At 62.5% G+C, this 12,614-nt stretch overlaps 2 protein-coding genes across 4 annotated transcripts in view; one reads left to right on the plus strand and one right to left on the minus strand.

Annotated features, from left to right (window-relative positions):
• CHADL (chondroadherin like) lies at positions 1 to 10,780 on the plus strand. Of its 2 annotated transcripts, none has more exons than XM_032346160.1 (6): positions 1 to 337; positions 1,794 to 1,962; positions 2,609 to 4,309; positions 4,843 to 5,009; positions 5,696 to 5,894; positions 10,671 to 10,780. In XM_032346160.1, exons 1-5 carry the CDS (start codon positions 42 to 44, stop codon positions 5,874 to 5,876), a joined length of 2,514 nt encoding a protein of 837 aa, XP_032202051.1. In that variant the 5' UTR covers positions 1 to 41; the 3' UTR covers positions 5,877 to 5,894; positions 10,671 to 10,780. The 2 variants fall into 2 exon arrangements, with proteins under 2 accessions (XP_032202051.1, XP_032202052.1); XM_032346161.1 differs by lacking the exon at positions 10,671 to 10,780 and adding an exon at positions 6,003 to 7,256.
• Positions 8,597 to 12,614, minus strand: part of L3MBTL2 (L3MBTL histone methyl-lysine binding protein 2) — a 19,825-nt gene continuing 15,807 nt past the window's right edge. For both annotated transcript variants that reach the window (XM_032346162.1, XM_032346163.1), the window contains 4 exons: positions 12,276 to 12,510; positions 11,724 to 11,789; positions 10,747 to 10,863; positions 8,597 to 10,393 (listed from right to left, as the gene is read on the minus strand). In XM_032346162.1, coding sequence (XP_032202053.1) covers positions 10,281 to 10,393; positions 10,747 to 10,863; positions 11,724 to 11,789; positions 12,276 to 12,510 — 531 coding nt within the window. In that variant the 3' untranslated portion in view covers positions 8,597 to 10,280. The remainder of the gene's footprint in view (positions 10,394 to 10,746; positions 10,864 to 11,723; positions 11,790 to 12,275; positions 12,511 to 12,614) is intronic.

The raw sequence follows: 12,614 nt of genomic DNA on the forward strand, positions 1-12,614 counted from the left end.
GGCAGCCCCACCGCACAGCCCACAGCTGGGAGGGAGCCCAGATGTGGGACCCACGGGCTGCCCGGGCACGCCCCTCCCTGCCAGCCGGCCCAGCCCTGGCTGTCCCAGCCGGGCTCTCCCCGATCCTGAGCCCTGAGCCGGCTCCGGGCAGGAGGCCCTGTAACTCCAGCCGCCTCTCCCACCACTGCCCGCCCCTCCTTCACCTCGGCCTCAGGCTGGGCTGCCCACAATGCCTCCCATTCAGCCCCGTCCCCGCTGCCAGGCCTGCGGGCCCGACAGGGGGGCTCCCGCGGCATCCAGGCTGGACTGGCGGTGCAAGGCGAGGCGGCATGGAGGGGTGAGTCTTTGGGCCCTGGGGGGCATCGGGCGTGTCTAGAGAAACTGAGGGGCTGCAGGCAAGCCCCTGGCCCTCTCTGGGCCTCTGACGGGTCGAGGAACAGGGGCTCTGGGATCTGCTGAGGGAGAGATTCTCCAGGGTGTCCCCGAATTGGTTTCTGAGGAAGGGGGTGAATGGGAGGGGGGCTGCTGCAGTGAGCTGTCGTGGGCGCATCTTTCGGGGCTTGTCTGAGAGCGCAGCGGGCCTCTGAACCCGGACACTTGTCCCTGAGGGATCTGTTCCCACAGAGCCCCCCTTTCCCAGTCCACCCTGAGCTTCGGGAGGATGCCAGCAGCCCCGGCCTTCAAGGGGCCTGGGACCTCAAGGAGACTGAACACAGATGGTGACAAGCAGAGAGGAGGCTGAGGGTCGGGCCTAGCGCAGGCACCGGCGAGGGCTGCCCAGGGGACGCTGTGCAGGCTGAGAGCGGCAGGAGGAGCAGGGGGGCTTAGCTGTCACAGGCGGCGAGGAGGAAGCTGTGTCGTGGGAGCCAAGGGCGACCCTGGAGAATCTGGGCACATTCCAGGTGGCATCAAGAGTCAGGACTTGCCACCAAAGGCCGCGGGGAGATGCTGGAAGGTTTTCAGCTGGCGGTGTCAGAAGCCCGTCTGTGTCGTGGAACGTTCCCTTCGGTGGGTGGTGGTGGGCAGTGTGGGGGAACCAGGAGAGCCCCGGTGGCAGCGGTCACCCCTGAGGCAACAGGCCATGGTTGTGGTTGAGGGGAAGGGCTCCCACTGGCTGATCTGATGGATGCCTAAGTTGGGGGAAGGACGGGGAAGGGGATGGAGCTACGCGAAGCCCAAGCCCATCCCCTCAGCTGCCTGCATCCCAGTCCGGGCTGGTGCATGGCATCGGATGGACGAAAGGGGAATAAACCGAGGCCCAAGCCTCCTGCTCACCTGCCAGTGTGGCTAGACCAGCCAGGACGTCCCCTCGAGCCTCTCGGCCCCCACAATACCTGCCCCCCCGAGACTTGCCTTATACACTCGGGCCCAGCCTGGGTCCCCCTCTGGCCGCAGGCCATCTTCTCACAGTAGGTGCCACTATGCTCCCTGCCACCGCGCCTGGGGCACTGGCTGCTTCTCTCTCTGCTATTGGGAGGTCCAGGAGCCTCACCACAGCCTGGGCACACCCTTTGAGCCGTCAGGTCACCCTTACATTCAGCACAGCCTCCCTGAGCCAAGGGGCAGGTAGCCAAAGAGACTCGCCAGGTCACCTATCTGAGCCTCAGTTTCCCCTAGTGTTAAACAAGGCTGACAATAGAAACTTTGCTGCATGGAGCAATGGTAATGACGCCTTCGCCGCGGCCAAAGGAGGAAGACATCCAAGGGGCTCTGGAAATAGGAGCTGGGCTTGGTAAGTGGACAGCATGGGACACTTGCCCCTGTGAACGACTGACCCTTCCTCCCTCTCCCAGGCCCCAGAGCATCTCCCTGCTGCTGCTGCTGCTTCTGCTGCTGCCACTGGGCCCAGCCTGGCACGTAGCTGCCCAGCGCTGCCCACAGATGTGCATTTGTGACAATCCCAGACGGCACGTCGCCTGTCGGCACCAGAACTTCACTGAGGTGCCAAACGCCATCCCTGAGGTTAGCAGGATGAGGGGGGCAGGGAGGACAACAGGAGGAGCCTGGGTTGGCACCAGTAGATCTGCCACTGCCTGGCTGGGAGACCTTAGCTTGTCACTTTTCCTCTCGAGCCTCAGTCTTCACATCTGTAAAATGGGAATAACCATCACCACTAGGAAAACAGCCTATTTAAAATTCTATATGATTGGAACAAGTAGGTGACTTATAAATTGGGGCGCTTGGGTGGCTCAGTTAGTTAAGCGTCTGCCTTCGGCTCAGGTCATGATCGGAGGGTCCTGGGATTGAGTCCCACATGGGGCTCACTACTCAGCAGGGGGCCGGCTTCTCCCTCTACCCCTCCCCACGCACCTCGTGCTCTCTATCTGACAAATAATCTTTAAAAAAAAAAAGATAAATATTGAATTAATTACAAACCCTGTGAGAATATTGAATTAATTACAAACCCAGAGAGCACGGGGATATGCGGGACTAAGATCCGGTCTCTGCCCTGTGGAGTCAGGAGCGGGAGGGGAAGAGAAAGCAAATGGGCAGCTCGGAGCCGGGGAGCCAGTGAAGAGAACAAGGACAAGGAGAGGGAAGAGCACCTGCGAGGGCTGCAGTGCTCGCGCCCCTCGGCACCCCCCAACCCCCGCCTCTCCCCGCGCAGCTGACTCAGAGGCTGGACCTCCAAGGCAGCAAGCTGAAGGTGATCCCCGCAGCGGCCTTCCGGGATCTGCCCCACCTGACACATCTGGACCTGCGCCACTGCGGGGTGGAGCTGGTGGCCGAGGGCGCCTTCCGCGGCCTGGGCCGCCTGCTCCTGCTCAACCTGGCCTCCAACCGCCTCAGCTCGCTGCCGCAGGAGGCCCTGGATGGGCTGGGCTCGCTGCAGCGGCTGGAGCTCGAGGGCAACCGGCTGGAGGAGCTGCGGCCGGGGACGTTCGGGGCGCTGGGGGCGCTGGCCACGCTGAACCTGGCCCACAACGCGCTGGTCTACCTGCCGGCCATGGCCTTCCAGGGGCTGACGCGCATGCGCTGGCTGCGGCTGGCCCACAACGCGCTCAGCGTGCTGGCCCCCGAGGCCCTGGCCGGCCTGCCCGCCCTGCGCCGGCTCAGCCTGCACCACAACGAGCTGCAGGCCCTGCCCGGGCCCGCCCTGGCCCAGGCCCGCGCCCTGGCCCGCCTCGAGCTGGGCCACAACCCGTTCACCTACGTGGGCGAGGAGGACGGGCTGGCGCTGCCCGGCCTGCGGGAGCTGATGCTGGACCACGGCGCCCTGCAGGCCCTGGACGCCAGGGCCTTCGCCCGCTGCCCCCGCCTGCGCAGCCTGGACCTCCGCGGGAACCAGCTGGCCGCGCTGCCCCCGCTGCGGGGCCCGGGCCAGCTGCGCCGGCTGCGGCTGCAGGGCAACCCTCTGTGGTGCGGCTGTGAGGCCCGGCCGCTGCTCGAGTGGCTGGCGCGGGCGCGGGTGCGCTCGGACGGCACGTGCCGGGGGCCGCGGCGCCTGGGAGGGGAGGCCCTGGACGCCCTGAGGCCCGCGGACCTGCGCTGCCCCGGGGACAGGGCGGAGGAGGAGGAGGAGGCGGAGTGGCAGGCGGCGGCGCGGCTCCGCGGCCCTCCTGGCAACCCCCAGGAGGCCGACGGGGCCGCCCGGCCCTGCCCGCGCGCCTGCTTGTGCGCCGCCGAGTCCCGGCACAGCGGCTGCGAGAGCCGGGGCCTGCGGGCCGTGCCCCGCGGCTTCCCCAGCGACACGCAGCTCCTGGACCTGAGGCGGAACCACTTCTCGTCGGTGCCGCGCGCGGCCTTCCCGGGCCTGGGCCGGCTCGTGTCGCTGCACCTGCAGCACTGCGGCCTCACCGAGCTGGCGGCGGGCGCCCTGGCGGGGCTGGGCAGCCTGATCTACCTCTACCTGTCGGACAACCAGCTCTCCGGCCTCAGCGCTGCCGCCCTCGAGGGGGCCCCGCGCCTTGGCTACCTGTACCTGGAGCGCAACCGCTTCGGCCAAGTGCCCGGGGCCGCCCTGCGCGCCCTGCCCGGCCTGTTTTCCCTGCACTTGCAGAGCAACGTCGTGGACCGCCTGGAACCCGGGGACCTGACGGGCCTGCCCGCCTTGCGCTGGCTCTACCTGAGCGGCAACCGCATCACCCAAGTGTCCCCTGGGGCGATAGGCCCAGCTCCGGAGCTGGAGAAGCTGCACCTGGACAGGAACCAGCTGCAAGCGGTGCCCACGGGGGCCTTGGAGGGGCTGCCTGCCCTCCTGGAGCTGCAGCTCTCCGGGAACCCGCTCGGAGGCCTGGCAGATGGGGCCTTCCGGTCCGTGGGCGGGTCACTGCAGCACCTTTTCCTGAACGACAGCGGCCTGGAGCAGGTGCGCTGGGGAGTGGCGGGGAGGGGAGGCAGCATGAGGCCCCGTGCGGCATGCAGTCCCTCAGCAAACACTGCTGCCCCCGTAGTCAGGTCTGAGGCTGGCCCGGGTGCCCCTGGGATGAGCCAAGGCTGTGCCTGCCCCCAGGGCGCTCTGGTGTGGGGACAGACCAGCTGGATTCCAGGGCCACACCGGGAGGCCGGCCAGAGAGGGTACTGCCACAGCGAGGAGGAAGGAGGAAGGGGGTCCGTGGGGTTCTTGAGCACTTTGAAGGCAGGGCTGGAGCCCCAAGGGTTTCTGCCTTAATGAGGGTGTGTTCAGGTATAGAAAGAACCATGAACGTTCGGTGATGCACAAAGGGCAGGCGCTTTGGGATCAGACCAGCCAGGGTTTCCATCCCTGCACTGCCCTTTCTCCCTGGGCCACCTTGGGCTCTCCACTTCCCTTCTGCTGGGGGAGCATGGGTCAACCTCCCAGGCCTTGGGGTGAGACAGGCCTGGCAGGAGCTCGCACCAACGCTTGGCACGTCCTCGCAGATTTCTCCCAGGGCCTTTCTGGGTCTGGGGCCACGGCTGAGGAGCCTGCACCTGCAGAAGAACCAGCTGCAGGCCGCACCCGCCCTGCCCCATCTCAGCCAGCTGGAGCTCATCGACCTCAGCGGCAACCCCTTCCACTGTGACTGCCAGCTGCTCCCGCTGCACAGGTGGGCACCTCCGCTGCTCCCCCCAACCCCGGGGTGGGCTGGGGACCCACCAGTGGCTCTCAGTCAGGCCCCACTCTCTCCCCAGGGCACCATGGCCATGCGGCCGAGCATCTTCTGGGGCGAGGGTCCTGCCAGAGCCAGTTGCCGGGCCTGAGGGCGCCAGAAGTGCATGGAGGCTCGGGGTGGACTTCTCTGGCCTGGCTTCCCTCCCAGCCTGGGGGGGCGGGACCTAATAAATATTTGTGGGCACTTCATTAATTTCATAAGAAAGAACAGGAATTCTGGAGTCCAGCAGAGCTGGAGACTGACTCCGGGCCCCATAACTTCTCTGTGCCATTCCCTCATCTGTAAAGGAGATGGAAGGACCTGTGTCCACCTCACGGGGGTTCTTCGTGAGGATGACCCTGTGAGCTCGCATATATAGATTGATTTGAACAGTGTCCGGAGCACCCTAAGCTCTCTGGCATTATTATTGCTACTTTTCCCTTTTTACAGACAAGGGATCTGAGGATTGGAGGGACTCCCTCTGAGTCCCCTAATTGGTGAGGGTCTGAGCCAGGATTCCCTCCAGAGTCTGCCCTCACCCACCAGGCTCCACTGCCCCCCAGTTCCCGAGGACCTCCTCGCCGCCCCCTCCCCAGGAAGGCTTGGCACATCGGGTTCCCTGAACTCTCTCCTCTCCTCAGGTGGCTCATGGGGCTGAACCTGCGTGTGGGAGCCACCTGTGCTACCCCTCCCAGTGCCCATGGCCAGAGGGTGAAGGCTGCAACTGCTGTCTTTGAAACCTGCCCAGGCTGGGCTGCCAGGAAGGCCAAGTGGATGCCCGCCCCCAGGTCCAGTGCCAGGAGAAGCCCCATGAAGGGATGACAGCCGAGAGCAGACAAGGTTGGCCTGGGGGCAGGTTGGGGGAGTCCTCGGTGGGTGGGGCAGTTTCTGAAGAGCCTGGGGTAGCAGGGATCTGACTTCTCTTGGTCCTAATTCCTGCGGTTCCAGATCTGGACAGTGACTCTGTCGCTTCCATTCTATGATGTCTGTCCCCCCTCCTCACCTCCTCTACCTCTGGCTGGGCCCAGCTGGGTCTGTGAGGAAATGACTACACTGTCCCATCCTGTGGGACAGTGGCCTTTCTGAGAAGCCACAGAATACCTGGAGCCAACATTCTAGAAGCAATGCCACTATTGCCAGATTTGCGGCTCATTGTTGATTCCAGTCCTTCCTGGACTCTGGGGCCTGGCTCAGCCCTGGGACAGGAGGAGCAGGGGTGCCGTCGCTGTGGCTACCGCCTCCTGCTGGCCCCTGCTCTGTGTTGTTCCATCACCCGCCTGACATTTACGTTTACTTGAGCCCTTGGTTGTAGCAAAATTGTGCAGCGCACAGTGGAGGGGAGGATACGGGGACCCTGGCCTGTGGGGACCCCTGCTGTGTGGTGAGGGCACTGGGAGGGTGTCTAGGGGAGAGGCCAGTCCTGAGAGGGAAACAGAGAACAGAAAAGCGGGTCCTGGTAAGACAGAGAGAGGGCTCAGCCTGGCCTGCCTATGGAGTGGCACCCCCAGGACCTGCGTGCCTGGGGACCAGAGGTGGTGTAGTAGCCTCCAGGGGCCGCTGTGACAAAGTACCACAAACTCGGTAGCTTAGGACAACAGACATTTTGGCTCACTGTTCTCAGCAATCTAGATGTCCACGGGGCTGTGCTCCCTCTGAGAGCTGTGGGAGAGAGCCTTCTGAGCCCCTTCCAGCTTCTGGAGGCCCCAGATGGGCCTTGGCTTGTGGCCACACAACTGCAGTCTCTGCCTGACTTCACATGGCATCTCCCTGTCCCTTCACATCTTCCTGCAAGATGGAGTCCAAGTTCCCCCTTTCTAGAAGGACAGGAGTCCAGCGGGATTAGGGCCCAACCCCATGACCTTATTCTAACACGATTACCTCCGTAAAGATCCTATTTCCAAGTAAGGTCTCATTCTCAGGTGTATCTTCTTTGGGGGAGGGGCACACAGCTCATAAGTTTTTCTAGTCAGGTAGGCTGGGAGGAAGGAACCTCTAGAAAGACCCCAAGCTGAAGGTGAGCAGTTGGGCCTTAGAGGACGGATCTGGAAGCAGCATTAATGACAATGGCATCAGTCTTTGCGGACACTTTTGTGGCACCAAGTTCCTGTCAGGTGAGGTGCTCCAAATAGCCCTGGAGTTACAGGTTTTTCTTTTTCTTTTTCAAGATTTTATTTGACAGAGAGATCACAAGTAGGCAGAGGCAGGTGGGGCGGGGCGGGGGGTGTTCAGGAAGCAGGCCACCTGCTGAGTAGAGAGCCAGATTTGGGGCTTGATCCCATGACCCTGACCCTGAGATCATGACCTGAGCTGAAGGCAGAGGCTTTAACCCACTGAGCCACCCAGGTGCCCGATTTATCATTCTTTAAAAAGATTTTTATGGGAGACAGTACGAGCAAGGGGGAGGGCCAGAGGGCCAGACTCCCTGCTGAGCAGGAAGCCCAATGTGGGGCTCCATCCCAGGACCCCAAGATCAAGACTTGAGCCGAAAGCGACCGCTTACCCAATGGAGCTACCCAGGCGCCCCCGCTATTTCATTTTTGTGGAAAGTAGCAGTTTCTTCCCAGGAATGCAAAAGAACAGAAAGATGGGGGTCCTGGGGTGCCTGGCTGGCTCAGTTGGTGCAGCCTGCAACTTCTGAGCTTGAGACTCTTGATCTAGACTCCACACTGGGCATGGAGCCTGCTTCAAAAAAAAAAGAAAAAGACAAGGACCCTGACCTCGAGGATCATACACGGCTCTGAGCCCTGCTCCGGGCCGTTGCTCACCTTGCGCACAGCCACGGCTGGACCACGCACGCATCATGCTTTCGAGGCCCAACCTCTGGCATGCTGTCTGGCCAGCGGAAGATGCTTCAGCAAGGGCACCGAGTGAGGACTTACTGGTGGAAACACGGCAGGCCACCCTGGGTTTAATCCCAGTGCTGTCACTTAACAGTTGTGAATTTAAGAACAAGTCACTAAACTCTGATAAGGCTTTTTCTCCCCCATAAAGTGAAGTCAACATGTGCGTCAGGGTTCCTGTGAAAATCGACTGCGCACGCGTGGGTCCTCGAACCCGGTGTAGGGGGCCATTTCCGATGGCAGTCCCTGTGCTTGCCCCACCCCTCGGGCAGTGTCTAGACTGGGGAGCAGTGAAGGAAAGGTGTGCGCATCTGCACTTGGTCTAATCTGCGCCAGGAGCCCCTGTAGGTCATGGAGCAGCGGGCATGTTTCGTCAGGGGCTCTCACAGCCGCCCCCCATCCCCCCGCTACTGGACTCCAAGGTCTCTGGTTCTCTCCAAGGGTAAGTGAGGTACAAAGCCGGTCCTGTGCCTGGAGTGAAAACCTCCCAGAAGCCCACACTTCCGTCTGTGATCAATCAAGTAGATCTCTCGGCTCCAGCAACACAGGTTACGTATCTTCAGGTCCCACACTCATCAGGGCTTGTCCGCTGCAGCAGACAAGGCACGGGCTCTGCCTCTGGGGAGCTCAGGATCTTCCGCAAGAGGAACAGCAGAGGTGTAAAGAAGGGTAACCCAGCATGTGGTTGCTATGGAGACGGGGTGCTCAAACGAGGACGTTTATTCCTTGTGCTTGTGGGTGAACCCACCCTCCGTAATGGATCCCATGAGGGGACAAATGAGAATACACTCAGCTCTCAGGCACAGGCAGGTGTCACTTCATTCAGGAAGAAGGAACTGAGGGTCACGTCACGTGGCGTACACAGTTTTCCCAGAAACTCCAAGTGGATTGGGACGAGGCACTAGCTTCCACCAGGAGCAGGAGCCTTCGAGAGCTCCAAGGGTTCTCTGCGAGCCCAAATGCACACCCAGGACATCTTTCTCCCCTGGGGTCTGAGGCTACTGACCCGTCACCACGGCAGGTCTGGGGTGTGTGTGAGCCACAGCAGGTAAAAGCAGGGCCCCTGTCCTTGATCTTCACTGTATTCTAGATCTAGTCACTTTTGGGGGGAATTCAGGCTGCACCTACCGGCCACTTTCTGGCCCTGGTGTCTATACCACGTGGAGCTTTCTAGCGCCTTTAGCAAAGGAGTGAGGCTCAAGTTCTCCCTGGAAGAAATGACTGGAAATCAGCTCCATCGGGCTGGTCACCCCATCTCTGGGTGACATCAAAGAGCCTAGGTCCTGAGCAAACGCATGACCAGCGCCGCCCTAGCAAGCGTGGGCAGCGGCAGCCTGACGGACCAGCTCAGAGGATGTAGCTGCGCACCCCCAGCAGCACGGCCGCACCCCCGAGGACGACACGGGAACCCACCCGGCAGCCCGTCTCTACTCAAAGACAAGAACTAAAGGTCAGCCTGCCTCCGCCTTCCCTTCCAGGAAGAGTCACTGAAGAGACGGAAGGAGGAGACAGTTTCCAAGGGGACGAACTGGAAAAATAAAAGCAACTGAAATCTGGCAGACACTAGGGGAGCTTCTAGAATGTAATTTCAGAAAGGAGAATGGACAGGAAGGGAAAGAGGGCCAGGAAGCAGGTGCTATTGTCCTCTTCTGGCTCCCTTAGGGCCACCTGAGCCAGCCCTGTGACTCGGGCAGCGCTGCATCTGGCCCCGGGGAACAGCGAGAAGGGGGCTTGGAGCGGTTAAGCGCAAAGCTGGCTGGTCTCCCTTCCAGCTGGGGCCTCCTCACAGCACGGCTGCTTGCCTTCCAGGCCGGCTGCCCCCTCTGCCACCGGGCCTCCCCACGTGGCATGGGGCCCCAAGCCCGGAGCAGACCCCACCTCTAGGCCACTGTTCTGTTTAGGAGATCGGGGGCAGTCCTCTTGCCAACAGAGAAAACAGGTTAAGGCCACCTCACAAGTCACCAGAACCTGCCTCCTGGTCATTGGTGCTTAGCTGCCTGCGCAGGGTTCCCTGGCCTCCCCCGGGTAGGGCAGAAGCAGAGCGTCAAGCCCAGAGGGGAGAGGCTGCTCTCAGGCAGCCACACCGCTCGCCACCAGCCTCCCCTCCAGGGCGCGGCTCCAGGCCTGCATTACGGGACTTGTGGGACACACGTGTACACGCGTCACGGACTCGTCTTCCAGTGTGACTGGGGCAGCCCTCTGCCCGCTGGCAGCTGAGGGGTATGTGGGTGTGCGGCGAGGTTACTGCAGGGCGGAGGGCGTGAGTCCTTGGGGCCGGCCGTCGGAGCTCCTGGCAGAACTCAGGCAGAAAGGCTCCGTCTGCAGACTAAAGCAGCAGGGGAAGGGCGGCGGCCCCCAAGGAGCCCGGGGCTGGTGGTGGGGAGGCTCAGTCGTCCGTCTCCTGTTTGATGCTCTCGATGGGGACAGGCAGCGCCGGACTCGGGGCTTTGTCGGGCGCGGCCGTGTCTAGATGCTCCTCCTTCACGCGCACGGCGATGACTGAAGAGGAGGGGTGGGGGGGGCGGGAGGACAGGGTGAGCAGGTGGGAAGCTCCGGGAAAGGCAGGGGGCCCTCGGGACGTGGCGGGGAGGTGGGAATGGCACCTTCCCCCTGTGGGGCAGGCGGCGGAGACGGAGAGGGCCCGGCTGGAGACGTGCGGGTGCGTTCAGAGGCGGGGGTGGGCGTTCGGGAAGCTCTCCTGGCCCCGGGGTCCGAGAAGGACTGCTTGGCGCCCGGAGAAGCCCCTTCACACTGGACTCTCCTCTTCTGTGCCCAGGTGGGGAAGGAGAGGGGCCGCCTCTGAGCGCCCGAGCAGGCCGGCCCTGGCTCGACCCCGCCCGGGAGGCTCTTACTCTCTTCTGGAGCAGGATCTGACCCGATCTTCTCTGCGGCCTGCAGGTCACCCTCCAGCAGGGGCTTCTTGGAACCCTGTCTGAGAGGCCGGGTCTTGGTCGGTGGTATTCTTTTCCCTTTGAATAAAAACAGAACGACACTCAGCGTGGGCTGTATCCGTGGGGGGCTCGAAGGCTGGGGTCATCCAGCGGGGAGCAGAGGCGATGGGGCCGAGGGGCAGGTGCCCCAGTCTCAGAGAGCGTCTCTCCGGGAGGGGTTAGTTCCAGCCACGACCCCCCCACCCCGTGCCTGCTGAATTTCCCTCCCCTCTTCCCCTGCGCGGTGACTCTCCCAGCCCCACCACTGTGGACGTGACCAGCTCCATACCCTCACGTCACCCTGATCCTGCCCAGGGACCCCATGCCTTCCTGCTTGTCCTGTTTCCAGAAACCTCTCCTCTCCGTGGTGCCCCTTCACGGAGAGCTGCTCACTGTCACAGGCCGGCAGCTCGGAAGGTGAGCTCAAGCTGAGCCTGCACAGGGCTCTGGATCTGAGTGGGCCCCGCCTAGGGAAATGACACCGCAGCTCCTGTCCCTGAGGGTCCCAGGGGAAGGACGACAGGCTTGAGGACAAACGGCCAGCCTCCCAGACATCTGACTTTCAGAAAGCAGTTGTGTCCGCCTAGGGGGCGGACGGGGTCGTGCTGACTTCTGACCACAGGCAGCAGGGACGGGGACCCCTCCCCCTCTTCTCTCTTACAAATACCATCTCTTGCCTTTTCTCCCCGGGACCCTGACCGTTCCCAGAGACCGAAGCCTCCCTATTTGTACCTGGGTCCCTTAAGACACAGGCCGGCAGGAGTCAGAGGGCAAAGGAGAGGAGGCGGAGGGACCACGAAGAGCGCTACCTACCTGGTGGCCACCCCCTGCTCCCAGAGCCAAAGGCCCAACTGATCCCAAGTCCCACACCAGCCCGGCCGCTTCGGAGAATCACTTACTTTTCTTCCCAAACTGTTTCTTTTTCTTCTTTGTGGCCTCTTTGGCCTTCAGAGGTGTGGTTGGCTCTGTTGTTGAAAGACGAGGGGAAGAGGTTAGAGGAGAGCTGAAGAGGGCATGGTACGGACACGCCCCGAGACGCCTTGCCCACACCTCACTAGCCGCCCTTACACACGGGACACCCCAAGAAGGAAAGCCAGAGGTGGGCAACGAGAATGGGGGAGGGACTGGAGAGCAGCTGTCCCTTTTTCCCACCCTTGTCACCCGGGCTGCTCCGAGGGGCCTGGGTGGTTTACCTGGGTGCACCAGGGCACGAGCATATGACAAAGTGGGCAAGGTCAAGGAAGGCGCTCTGCAGGCCAGAGGGAGCGGGAGACAGACACGTCAGGAGCGGGAGGTGGGGACACAAGGGCCACTCTTTCACTAGAAGCGGTCCAGGAGACTTCTCGGTCTCATGCCAAAGAATGAGGCAGGCCCGGCACAGGGGGAGTGGTTGGCAGGAAGGAAAAAGAGAAGGAAAGTCAAGAGTCCCCCGGGGCCGCGAGAGCCCAGACCTGCGGCCACAGGTGGCTGGAGCTGGTAGCCGGTGAGCTCACACCAGCCGACGGGGTAGATGTCCGGTGACTCGCAGTCCACCCACTGGTCGTACTCGCTGTCCCAGCCGTCGAAGTGGATGCTGAGGAGCCTGTGCACCACCCGCTTCACCGTGGCCACGCAGATGAGCCGGGGCTCCATCAGGTCCACGGCCTCCAGCTTCATGCCCACCTTGAAGCCATGGTTGGGGCAGTCCTGGGGATGGGGGGGAAGACGCGGTGACCACGACAGCCAGCTCCCTGTGAGTACACGGGAGGAGTGGGGCCCGGAGTGCCTGTGCGGAAGGGTCCCTTGCCAGT

The sequence above is a fragment of the Mustela erminea genome, chromosome 6, assembly GCF_009829155.1.
Source record: "Mustela erminea isolate mMusErm1 chromosome 6, mMusErm1.Pri, whole genome shotgun sequence".
Taxonomy (NCBI): domain Eukaryota; kingdom Metazoa; phylum Chordata; class Mammalia; order Carnivora; family Mustelidae; genus Mustela; species Mustela erminea.

What these genes read in the sequence shown, in the direction of transcription:
- CHADL (XM_032346160.1), top strand. Translation starts at nt 42, where the DNA reads ATGTGGGACCCACGGGCTGCCCGGGCACGCCCCTCCCTGCCAGCCGGC. An exon ending in AGGCGAGGCGGCATGGAGGG is followed by an intron (nt 338 to 1,793) that starts GTGAGTCTTTGG and finishes TCCCTCTCCCAG; the next exon opens with GCCCCAGAGCATCTCCCTGC. An exon ending in ACGACAGCGGCCTGGAGCAG is followed by an intron (nt 4,310 to 4,842) that starts GTGCGCTGGGGA and finishes ACGTCCTCGCAG; the next exon opens with ATTTCTCCCAGGGCCTTTCT.